The 24291-nt window shown below is 39.7% G+C and overlaps 1 protein-coding gene across 1 annotated transcript; it reads left to right on the top strand.

The window, feature by feature from the left end:
- Positions 1 to 729: 729 nt before the first annotated feature.
- LOC107781747 (uncharacterized) lies at positions 730 to 3531 on the top strand. Its single transcript, XM_016602494.2, has 4 exons — positions 730 to 1239; positions 1636 to 1844; positions 2023 to 2130; positions 2550 to 3531. The coding sequence occupies exons 1-4, from the start codon at positions 948 to 950 to the stop codon at positions 3225 to 3227; spliced, it is 1287 nt and encodes a 428-aa protein (XP_016457980.1). The 5' UTR covers positions 730 to 947; the 3' UTR covers positions 3228 to 3531.
- The last annotated feature ends 20760 nt before the right edge of the window (positions 3532 to 24291 follow it).

The following is a 24291-nucleotide window of genomic DNA, read 5'->3' as shown; positions in this document are numbered from 1 at the left end:
GAAATGTCGGCTTGTCTAGTACCATGTTAGGCGTCATTACGACATGCTACGTTTTGGGCCGTGACAATAAATTATTTATAAGTCTTTGACAGATCACCATAAATTTTTTATGAATGAGGAAAGACTTGCGTTGCTACAAGTCCTATGAGATCATAGACAAATTGTATAATAACCTGTGAACAAAATATTCAGAAATCATAGTGGATAACTAGGAGTTTATAACAGATGGACTTACTTGCATTTGCCAAGAGTCCTAGGGTATTATCAACACTTCAGTTCAAAATTATGTAACAATTTTGGTACAAATTATTCAAAAATCATGATGGATAGTCAATATTTGTACAAAAATTTCATCAGCACAATTTTTTCTGCAAAAATTATCCAAATTAACGTCAAATTTGATATCCAACCTTCTAATACCAATCTCAATAATTTCCAATGGTTAGATTAAGTCTAAACTTTCAAAAATCAATACAAGCACCTTGCCAAATTTTTTTATTTTGTGCCTTACACAACTGACACTTGTTGTATGAGACTTTTTTTTTTAATCACAATTTTGTGGATCAAGATGTGTAAGATATGAGTCCACAAAAAGAAGCTCCACGCAACTAATGTCAGTTGTGTGAGGCACACCGTAAAATCACTCCACCTTGACCTTTTCAACATTCAGGTTCAATAAACCAAACAATGGTCTTCTGTAAAAATTAAAAAAAAAACAAAAAAAAAGCCTAACAATGGTGGTCATAAAATATTCATATCATATGATTAATAAAATAATTATATTTTCCTTGAAAAAAGCGCCACCACTAAAGTTTGAAATCACAATTCCCCGCCAAACCAAATACTGCTGAATTTCTCATTCTTTGTCCCCAATCTCCCATTAGCACCTGCTCAGTCCATGCGTAACTTGCAGTTTATGCAGAATAGAGGGAAGAAAGAGCGGAACAATGGAGAGTGGAATGATATCAGTGGATCGTTGGAGCAGGGGAAGCCAAGTCTACTTCCTAACTCACCTTCACGCCGACCACGTACGTGGACTTACTCCGAACTGGACACGCGGACCCCTTTACTGCTCACGCATCACTGCTAAGCTCTTTCCCATCAAATTCTCAGGCTTCGACCTTTCTCTCATTCGCATTGTTGAAATTGGTCACTGGCACTCTGTTTCTCTACTGTCTCCTTCCTCGGGTTCTTCTACTACTGTCTATTTCATGGCCATCGATGCTCATCATTGCCCCGGTATAGAGCTTTAATATGCGTAATTTTGTCACTCCTTTTTTTTTGTGCTCACTACGTGTTTGATTAATTTCCCTATGTGTTTCAAGCTTTTATGTGATTCAATCTCTATAGTTGTCTGCTGGAATAATATCAACGGGTAGTTGCAGTTTACACGTGGATAGATATTCGCATATAAATTAGTTCTAAGATTGTCTTTACTTATTTACATAGACAAATTAATTGATCATTTTCATATGTTTTTGTCTCAAAATTTTGAACTGTTCAGAGGTCTTGATACTATGAGTATACTAATATATCTCTTGGAGTATTATTACTAATAGCGACTTTTTATTGAGCTTAAATTGCTCGCAGCTTTCTTGTGTTTTTCTTCCACTAAAGTGAAAACACTGCTACCAGGAGCAATGATGTATCTGTTTCGTGGTGAATTTGGCTGCACGCTCTATACTGGGGATTTTCGTTGGGAGAGCACAAGTGAGAGAGCACAAAATGGAAGGACCATGCTGCTTAATGCTCTGAAGGATTTACAGCTTGACATGCTTTACTTGGATAATACTTACTGTAACCCTACATACTCATTTCCTTCTCGTGAAGTTGCAGCTAGACAGGTGCATTTTGTAAAATCATAATCGGCCTTCTGTCTTATGACATATTATAATTCCCTTTTCAATCTCAAGCTGCAAAAATCCAACTTGTAGAAATTGTTTAATAATTGTGATACTTGTTTGAGGAAGTTACTACATAGAGCATTGCCAGATTGGTTTAATTTCTGATGAATGATTCCAGGTTTTAAGCATCATATCTAGTCACCCTAATCATGATATTGTCATTGCCGTTGATACACTGGGGAAAGAAAATCTTCTGTTGTACATATCACGTGTCCTGAAAACAAAGGTACGTTTCTATCTATACAAAATAATCAGAGCTACTGTTTCTTTTGAGTCAGTATTACGAGACACCCAAAGTTTACCAGAACTATACAACTTTATCTTTATGATCAGTAGCAATGCAGTTATTCCTGGCAAGAAATTTCCGTATTCTATTGTTTGGAGGTAGAAATCCTAACTTAGGATACTTGATACCAGTAGATGGGCACATCTCTCTCCTCTTGTTATATATTTATTTCTTGCTCTAAAAATTGCAATTTCAAGTTAAAACTGAGTTAATAAATTTTCAGATTGTTTCCCTCTGGATATTATTAGCATAATTGTGTCACTACAGGAACAAAAAAAAGTCCTTTCATTCTGTGCTCTTGGAAACTGCTGCCCCATTGGCAAGCTTTATGCTTCAATTGCTCTTCAACTGCCTTGCAGATTTGGGTGTGGCCAGAACGCTTACAAATTATGCATCTTCTTGGGTTCCATGAGATCTTTACGACTAAAACTTCACTAACAAGGATTCGTGCTGTTCCTCGTTATAGTTTTAACATTGAAACTCTGGAGGAACTGAATACGATACGTCCAACCATAGGGATCATGCCATCTGGTCTCCCTTGGGCGCAAAAATCTGCCAGAGGAAAGGACAACTTTTCCTTTACATGGCACACAAATATTACCACCTCCATTAGCACAAGCAAGACAATTGGAGGTTCACTAACTGCAGGGAGTTATGATAAGTACATATATAGAGTTCCATATTCTGATCACTCATGCTTTCCCGAGTTAGAAACATTTGTTGAGTTTCTCAAGCCAATTAATATCAAAGGCATTGTATCTTCATCTACTTCTTATGTGGAACCCCTTTACCACTTTGGACACCTTTGTCGGACCCAGCAAGAGTCAGAGTTCTTATTTCAGAAGCTGAGAAGTAAAGGATGTGAAAAAGTTGAAGTTATTCATGCAAAGTCTCCCTTTGGAGACACCAGTACAGTGCCATTAGGGAGGAAAAGGAGAATAAGACGAATTTTTAGTACAGGTAATCATGTTAGTAGGGTGAGGTTGTTGAGAAGAGAGAGGCAAGGAGTAAAGATTGTGGACAGAGATCCTGATTAACCTTCTACATGTCCTCCACAGCATTTTTTTTTATATACACAGGTTCTGAAGTTAATCCATTGTGTGTAATGATGTAGAACTTCCTTCCACCATAAAAGAGACATTAGAAGCAGAAAAGGAATCTTTGCTTAGATTATGATTTGTATGTCTAGATCTTCTGGAGAACTTAGAAGAGCTCAAGAGTTCATTTTCTTACTTGGTCTCCACATACATGACTCATATTACTCTGCAAAGCTTTTCTTAAGGCTTGTAGACAAGTAATCTTTGTATTTTGTGTTAACATGAATTATTCTTTTTGTACAAATGAGATTGTTTACCCGAAAAACGGATATAGTTAAATTTGTACGCAGTTCTAAGGATACGTGGTGCAACTTAATACAAATCGCAAGTATAAATGGAAATATCAAGTATGGATTGCGAAAAATGCAAAAATAGACAAGGTTGTAAAGAAGATGAATTTTAGGACTAAACAAGTGGAATCAAATTAAGAAGTTTGAAAGAACAACTCTTCACTATAAGAGAATATGGTGCTTGAATTACAATGTTAGCCAAAACCTCTTTTCTACAGAAATGATAACCACCCTCTTTATAGTAGAGGGATCTTACTTTAGATATAAAAAAAATACGTAGTGGGAGACCCATGATAAATCAGTTTTCCCACAATTCCTAACAAGATTCTCTCCTCTAGTGGGATTGCAACGGCTCTTGTCTATGAGCTCGATATTGACTCGAGTTTTTCGGTCTTGACTCGAGCTCTCGATCATGGCTTGAGTTCGATTCTGACTCGGACCCTTGAATTGATTCGGGGTCAATATTGGTTGGTCTCTGAATCATAAGCTCGAGAACTTTACTTTGCATCATAGTTCGATTTGGATTCGAGCTTGATGATAATATCGAGCTCGACATTGATCGGCCCCGCGGACTCGAAGCTTGTTTGTACCATCTTTGGAACCCATCTCGAAGCCTTACTTCGATCGATTATGTTTCGAACTCGATCAATCATACGAAGGTCGAAATCTATTTCAACCGTATACAGATAGTCCCCTCGTTTCTCAGGAAGAATATGGTGAGAAACGATATGATTTTTTCAATGGCTCGATCGGATAATAAGCTGACGTTTACATTGAGCTCGACTATGACGCATGTGACAACTGTTCCGTCGATTTAGTCTTTCAAGGTATTTAATGCATGTCAGACGGTGGTCGGCCACCGCTGATACTGAACCGCCATTGCTTAAACGTATAAATAACCCTTTCTTTAATCATTTATCACTTTTACATCTTCAACCTTCCAAATTTCCCAATTTCTTTTTTGTATTCTCTGAGTTTATACGCAAATCTGTGATTCCTCTTTGCAAAATTCTTCTTCCAAATTACCAAATCTTTGTTACCTTCTTTAAATCCAAAATGGTGAAGACATCCAAAACCGTCTCCCAAAAGGAAAAAGCTTCTTCTTCCCAATCCGCCGCCGATAAAACACCGGTGGATCCTCGCCCTGAGGAGTGCATTCCGGCGGCGTGTGTTCTTACCTCCGATTTCAAACTTGATAAATGTTCACCGGTTCCTGGCCGATGTGAGCCCGTATCGAGATATATTTGTTTGATAACCCGGGAGCACATCGAGCGGATAAAAAGAGATTGTAACTGGGAGAACAAAGAGGTGGTAGTGCCGTCTCCTGAAGAGGATATTACTACTCACGTGAGAGGGTTTTTAAGCGTGTATACTTACCCTTTCACGTTAGGCCCCCTCGACCCTGTTATCATAGATTTTTGTCGTAAATACTTAATAACCCTAGGTTAGATACATCCTTCCTTTTGGCAAATCATTATTTTGATATGATATTTTGTGAGTAAAATCGAGGGGATTCCTTTCACCCTTGATTATCTTGTCTGATTATACCGTCCTCGCCTTTTTCGAGGAGGGTTAATAAAACTCCAACGTCGAGCTACCAAGGCTTTGTTCTCGAGTATAGACGAGGATAAGGATCGAGGCTGGATGAGCTGGTCCGTTCGAGTGAGGACTTCGGACCTGATCCCGACCGAAAAGATGCCATTTCCCGAGGAGTGGAACTTGAAGCGTAAGTGTAATTCTGCTGTTATCTGCTATTATTTTGTTCTTTCATTTCTTTTCTCACCAATATTCCCCTTTTGTGATGCAGCAGTTCCCTGAATGCCCGGCACAGTGCCCGATCTCAAGAACTGGGTACGTGATCTGGTTTCGACCTCCTCATATGCCGAGCGCTCATGGTGCGACTTGTCAAAGGGCCGATGGGAGGCCAAAAATCACGGTGAGCACCTCTCTCGTATCTTTTGGTAATTTGAATAAGATGCTTTTAACATACTTCAATAAAAATTTCCGTATGCAGGTGTGGGCAAGGATGCGGTTTTGAGGCCCTCGTCTGTCGAGGAAGAGGCTTCGGCCTCTGTCCCAAAGCCGGTGAAAGATAATAAGAGGAAAAGAGCCTCTGTCCTCGAAGACCAAAAATCGAAGAAGAGGACGACTCGTAAGCCGAACAAGAATACCATTCCTTTACCGTAGAATTAGTTCTGCGTCTGAGGGATGAAGAAGAGGAAGAAGAAGAGAACGATGGGTCCGCTCTGGCGGCCCGAACAAAGAAGACCACCGACACTCCACAGGCAGCTGGATCGATGGTGGTTCATAAGGCTCCGCCTCGAACTGAGGATATATCGGAGAGAGATTCGGGTAGAGTCCCCAAGTTGCTGGAGATCGAAGATGTTTCCCATCGAAGCCGACTGATGGGGGATATGTCTGAAGGGGCTCTTCCCAAATCTTTTCGAACCGAAGAGAATGCCCTAGATAACTCATTTGGGGTAGTAGCAATCGAAGGCTCGCCCACCTTCCCTGCTTTTTCTACAGGGGCGATTCGGGAAGCCCAAGCTTTGGGGGCTCTCGAATTAGATAGGCCTCATGATGGAGAGGATCCTTTTCGTGACCTGTTCATCGGCGTCGAAGACACTGCCGGTACAAGTGACGCATCAGATCTTTTTCACGGAGTGCAGCATGCTTTGAATCAGGTAGGTCTTAAATCATATGGCGTTACCCTTAAGTTTGCTTTTCCTTTCTGACTTCGTTTCTTCTTTCTCTGCAGGCCGCGACAGTTCATCGAGAATCATGTTCTCGGTCCCGAACCGAGCTGCGTCGATACGAGGCCGAGCTTCAACGGGTTACGGAGGAGAGGAACTCCTTAAAGCTCCTTTTGGGCCAAAAGGGAGAGGAAATAAAAGACCTCCAAGCTGAGTTGGCCAGGGCTCACCAAGATCAGATCGATCTATCCGAGCAGGTAATAATACTTTTAAAAGCCTATGGGCTTGATACCGGAACGATGGCTAATATTTCAATCTCACAGCTGCAGCAGAAAATCGAGATGATCGAAAAACTCCGTGAAGAAGTTGATGTGATAAGAGCAGAGTCTTTGAAGTGGAAAGTAGGAATGGACCGCTTTGCTGCAAAGAAAGAAACTGCTCGAGCCCAATTGTCATCGGCCGAAAACCAACTTCAAAAAATGAAGGAAAAAAGCTCGGTCCAAGCAAGAGGAATAGAGGAGCTCGAGGCTCGGTTGGCCTCTGTACTTGCCAAGGCCGAATCTGACACCGAAAAGGCAAAGGCCGATGCGGATGCACTCGTGGCCGTCTATCGGGCCGATGCTGAAGCTGCCCAGGTCCAAGCAAGAGAGGTAGCCGAGGCCGCCGATACTCGAGCACATTGGGTCACTGAACTTGCTAAGTTCCGATCTCGGAGGGAGACCCTAGAGGAGATCCATGCTCGAGGTTTCGACCTCGCTGAAGAGATAAAAAGGGCCAAAGAATTCGAAGTCGATGCTGAAGCCTTGGTTTCCGATGACGATGATGATGACAATGATGATGACGATGAGAGTAACGGGGGGGGGGGGGGGGAGCCCGATAGAGAAGAGACCGCTCCTGGGGATGACTAGGAAGCTTAGTCCTTAATTTTTACGTTGTAATCAATCATGTAAATAATTTTGTATATAAAAATATCCCCTTTTTTGCCGACTTGCTTCTGTTTTTGTTTCCTGTCTTGTGAAGACTTTATTCACGCCTTATGAATATTTTCACAAGGATTTAAACAACTTAATCAAATTTGGACTTCATAGCCTCCATAACCGAGCGAGTGCTTACTCAAACTTGAAGCGATGTAGCCCTTAGGCTTATTAGTTGAGTCAGTGATTCGAGGTCGAAGAAATATAGCCCGTAGGCATAATGGTCGAGTGAGTGCTTGCTCGAACTCGAAATAAAAATAACCCGTAGGCTTAGTAGTCGAGTGAATGATTCGAACTCGAAATAATGTAGCCCGTAGGCGTAATGGTCGAGTGAGTACTTGCTCGAACTCGAAATAAAAGTAGCTCGTAGGCTTAGTAGTCGAGTGAATGATTCGAACTCGAAATAATGTAGCCCGTAGGCGTAATAGTCGATTGAGTGCTTGCTCGAACTCGAAATAATGTAGCTCGTAGGCTTAATAGTTGAGTGAGTGATTTCGAACTCGAAGTAATGTAGCCCGTAGGCTAAATGGTGGAGTGAGTGCTTGCTCGAACTCGAAATAAAAGTATCCCATAGGCTTAGTAGTCGAGTGAATGATTCGAACTCGAAATAATGTAGCCCGTTGGCGTAATAGTCGATTGAGTGCTTGCTCGAACTCGAAATAATGTAGCTCGTAGGCTTAATAGTTGAGTGAGTGATTTCGAACTCGAAGTAATGTAGCCCGTAGGCTAAATGGTGGAGTGAGTGATTTCTCAAACTCAAGATAAAAGTAGCCCGTAGGCTTAGTAGCCGAGTGAGTGCTTGTTCGAACTCGAGTCGGTGTAGCCCTTGGGCTTCGTTGATTTTCGGTTGGCAATCCCCGATTTAAGGGGTAGTGGTCGGCCCTTAATCCTGTTTGCATAATAAATCTCGAAATAGAGGAAATTTTTCTTAGATATAAGATGTGGGTTAAGAAGAAACTTTTCTTTGTAAATCATTATACATGTGTTCATGTTTTGTGTCAGGGATCGGGCCAACTACATGAGCAAGGTTCGTTTTGACCATTTGGCTCTTACAATTTTTCCTATCGGAACCCTGTTCATTATGAAGTAACTTTCTTGCATCGAGCTCGATATGTTTGAGGGGTACTGCCCCCCTAGTATTCGAGGTCGATGGTAAAGAGGCATCAGATACTGTTGAATTATTCTAAGTTAGCACGATCAATGGTTGCCTTATTAAAAACCTTGCCGAAAAAATCCATTTGGGATAAAACCGGTCTAAGGGAAAAAGAGTGCAACGCGTACTTTCAGACCTAAGGCTTTGTATTGAAGGATCCATCTTAGCTCCTGATCGGACTTCTGCAGGGGTTAGTTTTGAAATGTAAACGAATATGGGAGGGTCGTACCTTAGCAGTAGTATCGTTTTAGATGCGACACATTTCAATTGCTTGATAGTAGTTTGCCGTTTATAATGCCGAGCTTGTATGATCCATTTCCGACGTTTTCGAGAACCTGATATGGTCCTTCCCAGTTCGGTCCTATTTTTCCTTCGTTTGGGTTTCGGGTATTGAGGGTGACTTTCCTTAGCACTAAGTCCCCGGGCTTAAAATGGCGGAGCTTGGTTCTTCGATTATAGTATCTTTCGATTCGTTGCTTTTGAGCGGCCAATTGGACGAGAGCAGCTTCTCGTTTTTTGTCTGATAATTCGAGGCTAGTGTTCATAGCCTCGTTATCTGATTCTTCTGTTGCATATCGAAATCTGGCACTGGGTTCGCCGACTTCGACTGGTATCAAGGCTTCGGAGCCATATACTAAGGAGAACGGGGTTGCCCCCGTACTAGATTTTGATATTGTTCGATATGCCCAAAGGATTCGGGTAGGATTTCTCTCCATTTTCCTTTAGCGTCATTCTGCCTCTTATTTTGGTTTTGAATGATAGTTTTGTTCGTTGATTCAGCCCGTCCGTTCCCACTGGGGTGATACGGTGTTGATAATATCCTTCTTATTTTGTGGTCTTCGAAGAATTTCGTCATTTTGCTGCCGACAAATTGTTTCCCATTGTCACACACTATTTCGGCGGGTATCCCGAAATGACATACGATATGATCCCAGATAAAGTCTATAACCTCTTTCTCTCTTACTTTCTCGAACGCCTATGCTTCAACCCATTTAGAGAAATAGTCAGTCATAAATAAAATGAATTTAGCTTTGCTTGGGGTCGATGGCAGAGGGCCGACGATATCCATTCCCCATTTCATGAATGGCCATGGGGATAAGACTGAGTGAAGTTGCTCTCCGGGTCGATGGATCATTGGTGGAAACCTTTGACATTTGTCATATTTTCGAATAAACTCCTTTGCATCTTTGCCCATATCGATCCAATAATACCTTGCCCTGATTATTTTTCGGACTAATGAATCGGCACCAGAGTGATTCCCACAAGTGCCCTCGTTCACCTCACGTAGGATATAATCGGTATCTCCCGGGCCTAAGCATACTGTCAATGGTCCATTGAATGTCCTTCGGTATAGCGTTCCGTCTGAAGCTAACGTGAATTGAGCAGCTTTGGTTTGTAATGCCCTTGAATCTTTAGGGTCCGATGGGAGCTTTTCGTTCTTTAAGTATTCAATATACTTATTCCTCCAATCCCAGGTTAAGCTTGTAGAATTTATCTCGGCATGACCTTCTTCGATCACGGATCTCGAGAGTTGAACGACAGTCCCCGAGCTTATCTCGCCTTCCTCGATCGATGACCCTAAATTTTCAAGTGCATCGGCCTCATTGTTTTGCTCTCGTGGAACATGCTGTAAAGTACATTCTTTGAAATGGTGCAAAGTGACCTGCAGTTTGTCCAAATACCTTTGCATTCTATCTTCTCGAACTTCGAAGGTTTTGTTTACTTGATTTACCACCAGCAAAGAGTCACACTTGGCTTCAATGACTTCTGCCCCCAAGATTTTAGCTAGCTCGAGACCTGCAATCATGGCCTCATACTCGGCCTCGTTGTTAGTCAACCTGGTAGTTTTGATAGATTGCCTAATAGTGTCACCCGTGGGTGGCTTTAAAACTATGCCTAGCCCGGACCCCTTCACGTTTGAAGCCCCGTCCGTAAAAAAGGTCCATGCCCCCAATGACGTACCCGATTTCAACAAGAGTTCTTTTTCGACTTCGGGTACGAGGGTTGGCATGAAATCGGCCACGAAGTCTGCTAAAATTTGAGACTTGATGGCCGTACGGGGTTGATATTCGATATCGTACCCACTGAGTTCGACGGCCCATTTGGCCGATCGGCCCGATAGTTCGGGCTTGTGCAAAATATTACGGAGCGGGTAAGTGGTTAATACGCATATGGGGTGACATTGAAAGTACGGTCTTAACTTTCTAGAGGCGCTTATCAGTGCAAGTGCCAATTTTTCTAGGTGCGGATATCTAGTTTCTGCTTCTCCTAAGGTCTGACTTATATAATAAACGGGAAATTGCGTACCTTGATCTTCTCAAACTAGGACACCGCTTACTGCTATTTCCGATACTACCAAGTACAAGCAGAGTTTTTCGTCTGTTTTTGGAGTATGAAGTAGTGGTGGGCTCGATAGATATCGTTTTAGTTCCTCTAGTGCGTGTTGGCATTCCGGGGTCCAAGCGAAATCGTTCTTTTTTTTTAGTAGAGAGAAAAATTTGTTACTTTGATCTGATGATCTCGAAATGAATTAGCCTAAGGCTGCAATCTGTCCCGTTAGCCTCTGTACAGCCTTCACGCTGTCCACGATGGTGATGTCTTCGATGACCTTGATTTTATCAGGGTTAATCTCGATTCCCCGATTTGACACCATGAAGCCGAGGAACTTGCCCGAACCGACCCCGAAAGCACATTTCTCGAGGTTGAGCTTCATGTTGTATTTCCTCAAAATCTCGAACGTTTCCTGCAAATGGGTCAAATGGTCCTCTGCACGCAGGGACTTAACTAGCATGTCATCAATATAAACTTCCGTCGATTTACCTATTTATTCTTCGAACATTTTATTTACTAGGCGTTGGTAGGTAGCTCCTGCATTGTTTAGCCCGAAGGGCATCACATTATAACAATATGTTCCATATTTGGTGACAAATGAAGTCTTTTCCTGGTCTTCCGGGTTCATCTGGATTTGATTATACCCGGAATAGGCTTCGAGAAAAGTGAGTATCTCGTGGCCGGCCGTGGCATCGATCATGCGATCGATGTTGGGCAGCAGAAAGGAATCTTTGGGGCATGCTTTGTTCAAATCTTTATAATCCACACACATTCTAAGTTTGTTCCCTTTTTAGGCACTACAACTACATTGGCTAACCATTCGGGATATTTCACTTCCCGAATGGACCCTATCTTGAGAAGTTTGGTTACCTCGTCCTTTATGAATGCATGCTTTACCTCGGACTGGGGTCTTCTCTTTTGCTTCACCGGTCTGACCCTAGGGTCCAAGCTTAGCCGATGCATCGTTATGTCCGGTGGAATCCCCGTTATGTCTAAATGGGACCAGGAAAAGCAATCAATGTTATCTATAAGAAATTTAACAAGTTTCTTCCTGAGTTCGGGGTCCAACCCCGTTCCCAGGTATACCTTCCGTTCGGGCTAGTGCTCGATTAGTGTGACTTGCTCCAATTCCTCAATCGTTGATTTGGTAGCGTCAGAATCACCGGGAATCACGAAGGATCAAGGGATCCTCTGATCATCATCTTCTTCGATCTTCTGGTTGTTTGGTAGGGTCAAAGCCAATGCCTGTGATTGCTATTTGGTATCTTGTTCCTCTTCTGAGCCCGATCCCTTTACTGGCGAAGGGAGGATATTGGTTTCGCTTCCTCGACGGCGAACATTTCTCTTGCGGCTGGTTGTTCTCCGTACACTATTTTGACTCTTCCCGATGTTGGGAATTTAAGGACCTGGTGTAGGGCCGAAGGTACATCTCTCATGTTGTGGATCCATGGCCTTCCGAAAAGGGCGTTGTATCTCATGTCGCCTTCGATCACGTGGAACTTCGTTTCCTGGATGGTTCCGGCCACGTTTATCGGTAGAACTATCTCGCCATTGGTGGTTTCACATGCCATATTGAATCTGTTTAGAACCAAGGTTACATGTACGATCTGGTCGTGCAGGCTAAGCTGTTCTATGACCTTCAATCTAATGATGTTGGCCGAGCTACCTGGATCAATCAACACACGCTTAACTTTAGTTTTTTTCATGAGTACGGATATTACCAGTGCATCGTTGTGAGGTTGTATGACTCCTTCTGCATCTTCATCATCGAAGGACAAAGTTCCTATGGGTGTGTAATCTTGAGTTCGAGATCGTTTTTCCCTCACAATCGATGTCTTAGTGCGTTTAAGCACCGGTCCCTGAGGGGTATCGGCGCCGCCGATGATCATGTGAATGACGTGCTGTGGTTCTTCTTGTTCGTTTTGCTTGCCGAAATCCCTATTTTTAAAATGGTTCTTCGCCCTATCGCTTAAAAATTCTCGAAGGTGCCCTTTGTTGAATAACCGGGCTACTTCCTCTCTTAGTTGCCTGCAATCTTCTGTTCTGTGGCCATGGGTGCCATGATATTCGCACATTTGATTGGGATTCCTCTGGGCAGGATCAGTCTGCATGGGTCGAGGCCATTTAGTGTCTTTGATGCGTCCGATAGCGGACACGATAGCGGATGTATCAATGCTGAAGTTATACTCTGATAACCGTGGTGCTTCCTTAGATCCGGTAGGCCTGTCGAACCCACTTCTGTTCATCAGCCCCCGAGACCTTTGACCTCGATCACTTCTTTTGTTATTTTGCCCGGGGTTATGTCTCGATTCACTGACTCTGCGGTTTCCGTTGTACGGTCGGTATCGATCCCCGATCGGACCTTGTTCTCGATTAATATCCCTTCGAACACCGGGTTCAGACCCCAATTGATCATCTTCGATCCTAATTTTTGATTGGTACCGATTGTGCACGTCGGCCCACGTGATGGCTAGGTATTCAATTAGGTTATGCTTTAACCGCCGTGAAGCTGTCGAACTTCGTTCGTTCAAACCTTGAGTGAAAGCCTGAACAACCCAATCATCTGTGACTGGTGGCAGATCCATTCGTTCCATTTGAAAACGAGATACGAACTCCCTCAGCATCTCGTTATCCTTTTGTCTTACCTTGAAGAGGTCCGATTTCCTTGTTGCGACTTTTATGGCGCCGGCATATGCTTTCACAAAAGAATCTGCTAACATGGCGAACGGGTCGATAGAATTTGGTGGTAGGTTGTGATACCAAATCATTGCTCCCTTCGAGAGGGTCTCTCCGAATTTTTTTAATAACACAGATTCGATTTCATCGTCTTCTAAATCATTGCCCTTGATGGCACATGTGTAAGAAGTGACGTGCTCGTTGGGATTGGTCGTTCCGTTAGATTTGGGAATTTCGGGCATACAGAATTTTTTGGGGATTGGTTTTGGGGTTGCGCTCGAGGGAAAAGGTTTTTGCACGAATGTTTTTGAATCCAATCCTTTTATCATTGGTGGAGCTCCCGGGATCTGATCGACCCTGGAATTATATGTTTCTACTTTTTTATCGTTGGTTTTGACTCGCTTTGTGAGTTCCTCGAGCAATTTAGCAATTTTGGGAGTAGTCCCCGATTCTTGCTCATTTGACTTCACTATGGCTGGCTCCATTATGTGGGTGATTTCTCGAGGTGGATTGTGCACCGGCCTGTTTTGTAGCTGGGTTTGGCTCTGCAACTGAGCTTTTGATGCCTGTTGAGCTTGCAACATTTCGAAAATCATACGCAAGCTGACGCCGTTTTCCTCGACGTTGTGGGTATCTCGAGCTGCAGACCGAGTGCCACCATGAATGCTATTTTCTGATTCAGAATGTAGGTTCGCCTCAATGGCCACATGCAAATTGATATCTATAGGTGTTCCGATTCGGGCTCCAATGGCGTTGACAAGTGGTCTTTCAGTACTGGGTGCCAAGTTATTGTTCTCATCTTGAAGACCGGCTTCGTTGTCAATCGGTGTGGCCATTTGACTGGTAGTTAGTCATTGCTAATCCGAAATCCAAGATATTTTCGGAAACAAGTGCAAAACACAACGGTGTGTTTTTGCAGATTCGTATCAAATAATCACTGTTATCCTTAGCCCCACAGTGGGCGCCAAACTATTTACCCGAAAAACGGATAGAGTTGAATTTGTACGCAATTATAAGGATACGTGGTGCAACTTAATACAAATCACAAGGATAAATGGAAATATCAAGTATGGATTGCGAAAAATGCAAAAATAGACAAGGTTCTAAAGAAGATGAATTTTAGGACTAAACAAGTGGAATCAAATTAAGAAGCTTGAAAGAACAACTCTTCACTATGGGAGAATATGGTGCTTGAATTACAATGTTAGCCAAAACCTCTTTTCTACAGAAATGATAACCATCTCCTTTATAGTAGAGGGATCTTACTTTACATATAAAAAATACGTAGTGGGAGACCCATGATAAATCAGCTTTCCCACAATTCCTGACAAGATTCTCTCCTCTAGTGGGATTGCAACGGCTCTTGTCTATGAGCTCGATATTGACTCGAGTTTTTCGGTCTTGACTCGAGCTCTCAATCATGGCTTGAGCTCGATTCTGACTCGGACCCTTGAATTGATTCGGGGTCAATATTGGTCGGTCTCTGAATCATAAGCTCGAGAACTTTACTTTGCATCATAGTTCGATTTGGATTCGAGCTTGATGATAATATCGAGCTCGACATTGATCGGCCCCGCGGACTCGAAACTTGTTTGTACCATCTTCGGAACCCATCTCGAAGTCGTACTTCGATCGATTATGTTTTGAACTCGATCAATCATAAGAAAGTCGAAATCTATTTCGACCGTATAGAGAGATGTCATTGAAGAATTCTGAGCAAATTATACTCTTTGATCCGTCCTGTTTGTTACGAACATTCAATTGCTTTGTATATAAGATCAGATTGCATAATTTGCTACTGGCCTCCAAAATTCTTGTGGGGGAGAGTCTACATTCACTCAAAGGTATTGTTACTTGAAACAATCTTTGATACTTTGCTTCAAAATTTTCTTTGATAGGTTGGCTCAAAGATAATTCACACATTTGAATCTGACTTTCTATTTCTTTTTGATAATTTATGCTCGTATTCAGCAATTCCTTCATCTTTTAGTGCATGAACATTGACATTAAATATTTGTGACTGTTTTTCATTGAGGAGCTCATAACCGGTAACTTTGATTGGTGGTCCTCTTTTCAAGAGAGATCAATGTCTCCTTTTCTTTTTTTTTTTTTTGGGGGGGGGGGAGTTGATAGAGACCTCCATGAATTGCTAGCCTACGAAACCTTGTATGGTTGCAGACTGATGCTCCACAGACAATATGGTATAGGAATTCTCACATAAAAAAGCATTTTATATCTCTTTTGTCTTTGTGAACTTCTTTTAGTGGGCATTTAGTTGTTGAGCCTGATCAAGTTGGTTTGAAGGGAGTTCAGTTGACAGTTATATCTTTAGTTGAATTAAATACTTAAATTGAGTAGCGTTGAAGAGTACATTCTTTTTCCCTCACAAATACATAATCTTTTTTTGTACTTAATTATCCGATTCAAGGTCTCGATCTGTATGCTGAACTATTGTTTGAACTCAATAATACATGCATAAATTGCGATAATACATTGTACATGGGTGGTGACAAATGTTTCTTTATGATATTTGTCGATAAAAGAAGTTACATATTCTGTGATATATAAATATTCTTTTTTTCTATACCACAAGAAAATTACCCTTTCGCATGTAAGTAACGAAATTAAAGAATCCTCTTGTCCCTTTGGAGAAAAAGAGGAAAACATACATCAGGTTAATGTAAACTTTATTTTGAACTAGTACTTGGCAACTTGCAAGTATCAATTCGGATGAGAAAGAAAGAAGAGAAGAGAAAATGATGCAGCTATTTGATGTCTGACTGAGTCTTTGGTTTCAGGATGAATCCTAAGATATAATCTTCCAACGCGTAGGTAGTGCAGGAGACTGTGGCTTCTAGTGAACCTATTTTTTTTTTTGGTCCGTTAAAAAAAAAATGACTTCTTTCTAAATTTGAAAATAATTTTACTTAAACTTACAATTCTACCCTTAATGAGAAGCTTTTATAACCACACAAATACTTTGGGCCCGACTTATTTAGGATTACAAATTCCAAAAGTCTTCACTATTTCTTAAAGTCTGTGTCCAATCAAATAGGTTCATATAAATAAGAATGGAGGTAGTACTAAGTCAACTTTTGTTGGTTTGGCTGATTAAGACTACCTTTTCAGCAGTATAGCAAAATATTTAATTTCTTTCAGAGTTTTCCTTCTCCTTTTTTTACTTAGCATCCTTTAGCTTGGAGTCTTGGACTTCTATCTCCCTTAAAGAGTGGTCCCTTCTTTCGCTTCATTAGTTTTAAGATTAAAATGTTTGATTTGTAAATTTTACTTAAGTCATCCGATTTTGGTTATATGTATAACATTTTTATCTATCAATATATTCTCCGGGGAAAACGAAATTAGGTAGTATTTGAATTGTTTGCATATTAGCCACCGCAATCCATCTAATCTTATCTCAAGAGTGGATGGAAGATTTATCATGAATTGTGTGTTTTACGTAATTGCCGGTATACTCTAATCCTCCTTAATTCGGATTTTGATTCGGCAATGTAAGCAAGTTTACATTGGCGGAATTGGGAGTTTTTTTGTCATATATAAAAAAATAGGTCTTTGGGTGTTGATGATGGGGATTGAATTTATTTACATTCTAAAGTTGGTAATAATAAGTGATCACGCCCAACTATGCCTTATAAAAAAGACTAAGCGGTCGTTGCAAATATAATCCGGTTTACAAGTCCGGAGTCAAATCCCACAGAGAACTAAGGCTTAGCTACAGTTGTTCAATATTGCAAAGAAACACAAGTTCGAATAATTTTCTAGTTATAAAGATTTGATTTTTATTTCTACTAATTAACTAACAAATATTATAAACTGGTAAAATTATCAACTAACATGGATGAAATTCTATACAAGACTATAGAGGTCTAGAGTTGTGATTTTCCCTATTGTCGGAATCTTTTTCGCTACGTTTTCTATAAATTTGCCTAAGTCTTCTCTATCGACCATGAGCACTCTAACTGTCGTAATTCTCTCCCGAGTAATTACCACAATTTACTAGACATATTCTCCCAAATTACGCTAGCTAGCATTAAGCACAGCTCCCTCAGATCGCACCAAGGTTTCGTTATCCCTAAACCCACCTTTAAACATCCGTATTGATCCCTCATATACGTTTAGGAGTGATGTTGTTCAACAACTACTTAAATATGCACTCTCTCCCGGGTAATACATACTAAATAGGCACAGCTAATTGAGGGCCCTTCAATCAACCACAAGAATAATATAGTTGAACAAATAGAGAAAATACTACGGCAAATCTATATTAACATAACAAGAAAATCATCCTTCAATAGGTTCCATCAAAACCCTAGATTAGAAAGTTAGCTACTCATACTCATAGTAACAATATCCCAAATATTTTGCATAATTAAAATACAGAGTAAAGATGAAAAGATGTAGAAATAGATGATTCTAACTCCCAAGAGGTGACTCCACCAGCTCTCCTTGCCTCTAGCTGCCCAAAAACGTGGCTGCTGATAGAACCCCATCCCAAGTGGTGTTTTAGGTCTATTTATATGTGTAGAAGAAACCTTAAACGTGTGGGCCGGGTCCTAGTCAAACCCGGAACGAATTAAGTCTTCAAAACTCGGATTGGATCTGGCATTAGGCCTGGCGTCGCCAGCCTAACGCCTGGAATTTGGCTGGCCTCTCCAGGCTAAAGCCTGGTCTCTCTTTTTCACTATTCTCGAGCACACTTTCAACGTTTAAGTATCCCTTTTGCTCTACTTTCATCTCCAATTCACCTACACATAAAATAGACTCCATTATGCACAAATAAAGTGTAATTTATCATTAAAGTATGTAAAATGCAAGGCACATAATGTACGAAACTATGGAATTATAGCCACACATCAATACCCCACACTTAAACATTGCTCGTCCTCGAGCAATCAAACTACACTTATAGATACGGCCTTTTTAAGCAATTCTCCTAACTCATTACACCAAGAATTTTTAAAATAGTTTAAGCACACAAGTGTGACATCCTCGCCTCAAGATTCGACTCACAAATACCATGCCTTATTCACAATTCACTTACTTACTCCAACATGGATGTCAACAACATTACCTTTCCTTCATGAATCATGTGCCCTCACCCAATCAAAGAGCTTAGTTCCACACACAATGAATTTTAAGAACATAGGAACTCAAGATAGATAAAATTCACTCGCTCTTAGAAATAACATTCATATGCCACAAATGATGCACCATAGGCTTGCCCGTAGTATAATACTCTACTAATCAAGTTCATTCAGTCTAAGATCAAGTAGGACTTTCATTGGTTGTAATGTAGATTGCGGGTCGGGTAGGATACATTTGGATATGAGTGACTACACCTCCCTTAAATACTTTAATACATATACTTTAACACTCAAGCCCATACTTATGTCAAATCATAACTCCACCTTCACTTCAATATATATTAACTTCATATTTCTTTTAGCACAATTACATCAAGAGTCACCACTATCAAGGAATATTTTTCACAGCAATATAGCTAATTTTTCTTTTCTTTCTTTTTCAATTCAAGTGGCTCTTATTTTTTCAAAACAATGCACCTTTCTTCTTATTTCATTAGTTCCACACCAAAGCCGAACCAACCACCCCACACTTTAACTTTTACAAAGTTCATAATAATTCAAGTGCTCATGAGAGGCAAAAAGGTTCAAATATATGGTCGATTAAAACAAAGGGGTACGACTTGTAATGTGGTTACCAAAAAAACAAGATTATAGGCTCAACGGGGTTAACTACGGTACATAACATTTAGGTGGGTAAACTTTATATATCTGGCTTAACAAAGAAATGCCTATATCACTTTCTAGACTAAATAATACTACTATTTCATTTTGCAAACACACTGGGCAAGTTCTAGACATCAAATGCAATGCATAGAATACATACAAAACTCACACACGCATGGCACATAACTCACTCAGGATTGGCTTCATCGCGATACTCCAGTCAAAGCAGTTAAGTAAAATTAGGATACTACGATTTAAGGTACTTATGCGAGAGTCAAAAATCGAGCCTAAGCGTCACAACCATAGTACTAACTATTCTCAAGGCATAATAAAGCTAAGAGATATTGCTTCAATTCAATTCATGGCACAATGGTTCCTATTCCTAAAAACAAATAAAACTAACTACACCCGGTTAAAACAAAACCCTTAAAAAAGAACCGCGGTACAAAGAAAAACCAAGAGGGGATTGCTACACTACCTAACAAAAGAAATTTTTTTTGTCTTTTTCCTTTTGACTTAAATCCCTCAAGAAAATTGTCTAATAGATCCATCATCAGGAAAAGTCCAATCTTTTCTATTTCTGTTCTCTAAAAAAAAATTTAAAAAAAATTCAATTAAACTAACATAATTAAAATAGCATAGAAAGTCACCTAGACAATCTCCCCACCCCACACTTAAAATTGTGCATTGTCCCCAATGCACACCATAACTAATAAGAGGGTAAAAGAGACTCCCTGGTAGGCTAAAGGCCGAAGCACTAGCAACTCATGGGGTACTCAGACTTCTCCCAGGCTTGGTCCTTCGTGCGGGTACCTCACACTTAGTTCCAACCATCTGGTTTGTTGTTGCATCCTTCTAATAGCTTTGCTTTCCATGCTCCTAGAAAAGCAAAAATCGACACTACAAAAATAAAAAATAAAAATAAAAAATAAAATAAAGCAGTAAAGTTGGGTTTCCTCCCAACAAGCGCTTGATTTAACGATGCGGCACGACACGAATCACTTTCTACCTCCACTTTGAACATATGAATTGGATCCCAAGTTTTGATTCTACTCTATGATCATGCTCCTGGGGTGGTGGAATGAATTTGACTGGCCCAATAAAACAATGTAGTATTCTGCACTTCTTGGCCTTTAGATGAGATGTGTATTCCCGACTTTCTGGCAAGAAGCATTTCAAAATGTAGGCGCTTTGATCCTCATTCCTTGACTCCTCAAGTGGCTCGGATGACTCTATTTCTATATCATCATCCAAACACAATGTGAAAAAATGCTTGGAGTGTGGACCAATGCGTTCAACTACATGAACATTGGGATTGTCTACATCCTCAACACTAATGACACTAGAGTCAACTAAATATGTATCATCAATGTCCTTGCTTGACTCTAGTATCTTTTCTACAACATCGGCATCCTCAAATTCTAGTTTGATTGATTGTTGGTGTTCTACTATGGACCCCTCTATTTTTACCTCAATTTTTGCATTTAATTCACGCTCTTCTTGGATACTATTCACAATATTGACTTGTTGAGCATTAAGATCTTCAACCAGTTGATTCACTTGAACTTTCAAGTTGTGAATAGTTTTCTCTTGCCTTTCTATCTGCAGCTGTCTTTTACTATTTTGTTCCACAAGGCACTTTAACATATCAAGGCACTTTTGCATATTCCTGATCTCTTTCAGGTCATCATCCCGGGGTTCTTTGTTCCTATTAACTTCACAAGAAAAAGAAGAACTATCAAAGTAAGGGGTTGGGGGAACATAAGAAATATAAGCATAACCATGAAAGTGACCATCTTGACCACCACACATATCGCACACATTCCACACATAAGATTGAGTTGGTGCACATAACTCACTCTCGGGAATATTTTGACAATTTTGCCCAGGGTGGTTTCCTCCACTATATATATAAGGAGGATCAAAAGTAGAATTACCAACATCAAAACTCACATAATTCCAAGATGCCATATTTTTAACATTAACAAGTAAAACAAAAATAAATAAAAAATCAAATACAAGAAAGGAAAAATAAAAGTTCAAACTTGCAACCTAGCAATATATACACCTACGCCTATAAGTGTTTCTTTATCAACCTAGCAATGTATTTCTTTAAAATATATACACCTACAACTAAACCGTTAGTTCTCCGGCAACGGTGCCAAAATTTGATCACGCCCAACTATGCCTTATAAAAAGGACTAAGCGGTCGTTGCAAATATAATCCGGTTTACAAGTCCGGAGTCGAATACCACAGAGAACTAAGGCTTAGCTACAGTTGTTCAATATTGCAAAGAAACACAAGTTCGAATAATTTTCTAGTTATAAAGATTTAATTTTTATTTCTACTAATTAACTAGCAAATATTATAAACTGGTTAAATTATCAACTAACATGGATGAAATTCTATACAAGACTATGGAGGTCTAGAGTTGTGATTTTTCCTATTGTCGAAATCTTTTCCGCTACGTTTTCTACAAATTTGCCTAAGTCTTCTTTATCGACCATGAGCACTCTAACTGTCGTAACTCTCTCCCGAGTAATTACCACAATTTACTAGACATATTCTCCTGAATTACGCTAGCTAGCATTAAGCACAGCTCACTCAGATCGCACCAAGGTTTCGTTATCCCTAAACCCACCTTTAAACCTTCGTATTGATTCCTCATATACGTTTAGGAGTGATGTTGTTCAACAACTACCTAAATATGAACTCTCTCCCGAGTAATACATACTAAATAGGCACAGCTAATTGAGGGCCCTTCAATCAACCACAAGAATAATATAGTTGAACAAATAGAGAAAATACTACGGCAAATCTATATTAACATAACAAGAAAATCATCCTTCAATAGGTTCCATCAAAACCCTAGATTAGAAAGTTAGCTACTCATACTCATAGTAACAATATCCCAAATATTTTGCATAATTAAAATACAGAGTAAAGATGAAAAGATGTAGAAATAGATGATTCTAACTCCCAAGAGGTGATTCCACCAGCTCTCCTTGCCTCTAGCTGCCCAAAAATGTGGCTGCTGATAGAACCCCCTTCCAAGTGGTGTTTTAGGTCTATTTATATGTGTAGAAGAAACCCTAAACGTGTGGGCCGGGTCCTAGTCAAACCCGAAATGAATTAAGTATTCAAAACTCGGATTGGACCTGGCGTTAGGCCTGGAGTCGCCAGCCTAACGCCTGGAATTTGGCTGGCCTCGCCAGGCTAAAGCCTGGTCTCTCTTTTTCACTGTTCTCGAGCACACTTTCAACGTTTAAGTATTATTTTTGCTCTACTTTCATCTCCAATTCACCTACACATAAAATAGACTCCATTATGCACAAATAAAGTATAATTTATCATTAAAGCATGTAAAATGCAAGACACATAATGTACGAAACTATGGAATTATAGTCAAACATCACTAAGCCCAAGTATCAAAGTAAATGGTGAAATGATTCTCCCCTAAATTGTTCATTCTAAATTAACATTTGTTAAAACAATTTAGTACTATTTCTTATCGTCCACTTCATCTGTACCCAATTCGCACGAAATGGGAAAGTGGATGTGAATGGTTGGCCCATGAATTGTGGGAGTACTGCCCAGGCAACCTAAACTTTATCGTTTGCTAGGTATTCATTGCTTTCTTGGACAATCAATTAATGATTAATGATAATTTGGTGTTCCAGATATTTGGTAAATCAATTATATAATCAATTAATTTGGGGTTTCATAAATCAATTATATCAATACATATCAATTTCTAAAGCGTTGTTTTATAGCCTGCTTGGCCAACTGAAAAACACTTTTTGTATTTAGTTGAAGTGTTAGGCCAAACTTTTAAAATAAAAAAAATGCTTTTGAATAGAAACAGAAAAAAATAACTTCTTTTTCTAAAATATTTTTTGAGAATCACTTTTGAGGAAAAATCTCCTTAGAAACACTTTTTAAAAGTTTGGTCAAACACAAATTGCTGCTTAAAAGAATTTTTTAAATTAATTAGACAAATCTAAACTGCTTTTCATGCTTTTCAAAATAAACTGATTTTTCCAGATCAGCCAAAAATGATATTAGAAATAATTTGGTGTTTCAGATATTTAGTATAAGAAAAAACTACTGTACTGGATATTTGGATACACTTGAGAGGCTGTTGGCTTAGCATTTGTTGTTCTCCACTAAGAGTTAAATGGGTAGCTGAGACTTATTCAAATTTGATAGTGACTTATGAAATAATGGTAAATGCTAATGTTAGAATTTTGATGCTGTTGATGTATTAGTCCAATGGAATTATCGGATTTAGCTAAACCAGGTGACTGACATGTTTAACTTTGAACAATCTCCATTAAAAATGGGTGACTATTAAAAATCTACAACCTTGACTTTTCATCCTCATAGATAGCACGTGGGAGACTTTTCCAGCTGTGTTTTCCCATTTGTTAATAGAATGACTATAATGCCCATTTAAAGAGAAATACTTTTAAGTATTAAGTAATTTATTTGTCGTGAAATGAAATGCAAGGACTTGCTGACGGTTGAAAAAACAAAGTCACACCTCATGATATTGTGCATCAATAACATATTCACATTTTAATGTTTGACTCATTCTAAATGAAACATTTCGCAATTTCAGCTATGTCATAATTGAACTTTGATGTTGTACCACGAATTTAAATATTTGTCTGGAATATAATATTAGATCAAGATCGGCAATAGAATATTTTATGTCCTGCTATGGACTATTAATTTGGAAATTATGGCGCGCCAAGCATTTTGGTTAGTTTTGGGTTCTCACGCTAGAAATTTGAGCAGATTGATCAAATATTTTCACCCTCTCATTGGAATTTACACAAGGTAAATTGGGTTAAGTTTTAATATTTAAACAATATGATTGTGAATTTGTTTAGACTCTGACGTAAAATTTTCACCAGAAAATGTCACAGTAATTAATGTAAACATGGTAGAAAAATTCATTTTCGTCATTAATTGGTAGTGAAAATTAGTTTGTCGTCCTGTTAAACAATATTTTTTTAATTCAGTTATTTCTTCCTTTTATTTAATTTTGAATTATGGAGAGGGATGATTAAGGGTGATAAAGTCAATTTAGGATTGCCTTGTTGACTTGACGCCAGA

Source organism: Nicotiana tabacum, chromosome 2, assembly GCF_000715075.1.
Source record: "Nicotiana tabacum cultivar K326 chromosome 2, ASM71507v2, whole genome shotgun sequence".
Lineage (NCBI taxonomy): Eukaryota > Viridiplantae > Streptophyta > Magnoliopsida > Solanales > Solanaceae > Nicotiana > Nicotiana tabacum.
This window is presented reverse-complemented; position numbering and strand designations above follow the sequence as displayed.

Coding starts and splice junctions, on each gene's coding strand:
- LOC107781747 (XM_016602494.2), top strand. CDS start 948: ATGGAGAGTGGAATGATATCAGTGGATCGTTGGAGCAGGGGAAGCCAA. Junction 1,240..1,635: donor CGATGCTCATCATTGCCCCG/GTATAGAGCTTT, acceptor CACTGCTACCAG/GAGCAATGATGTATCTGTTT. Junction 2,131..2,549: donor CACGTGTCCTGAAAACAAAG/GTACGTTTCTAT, acceptor ACTGCCTTGCAG/ATTTGGGTGTGGCCAGAACG.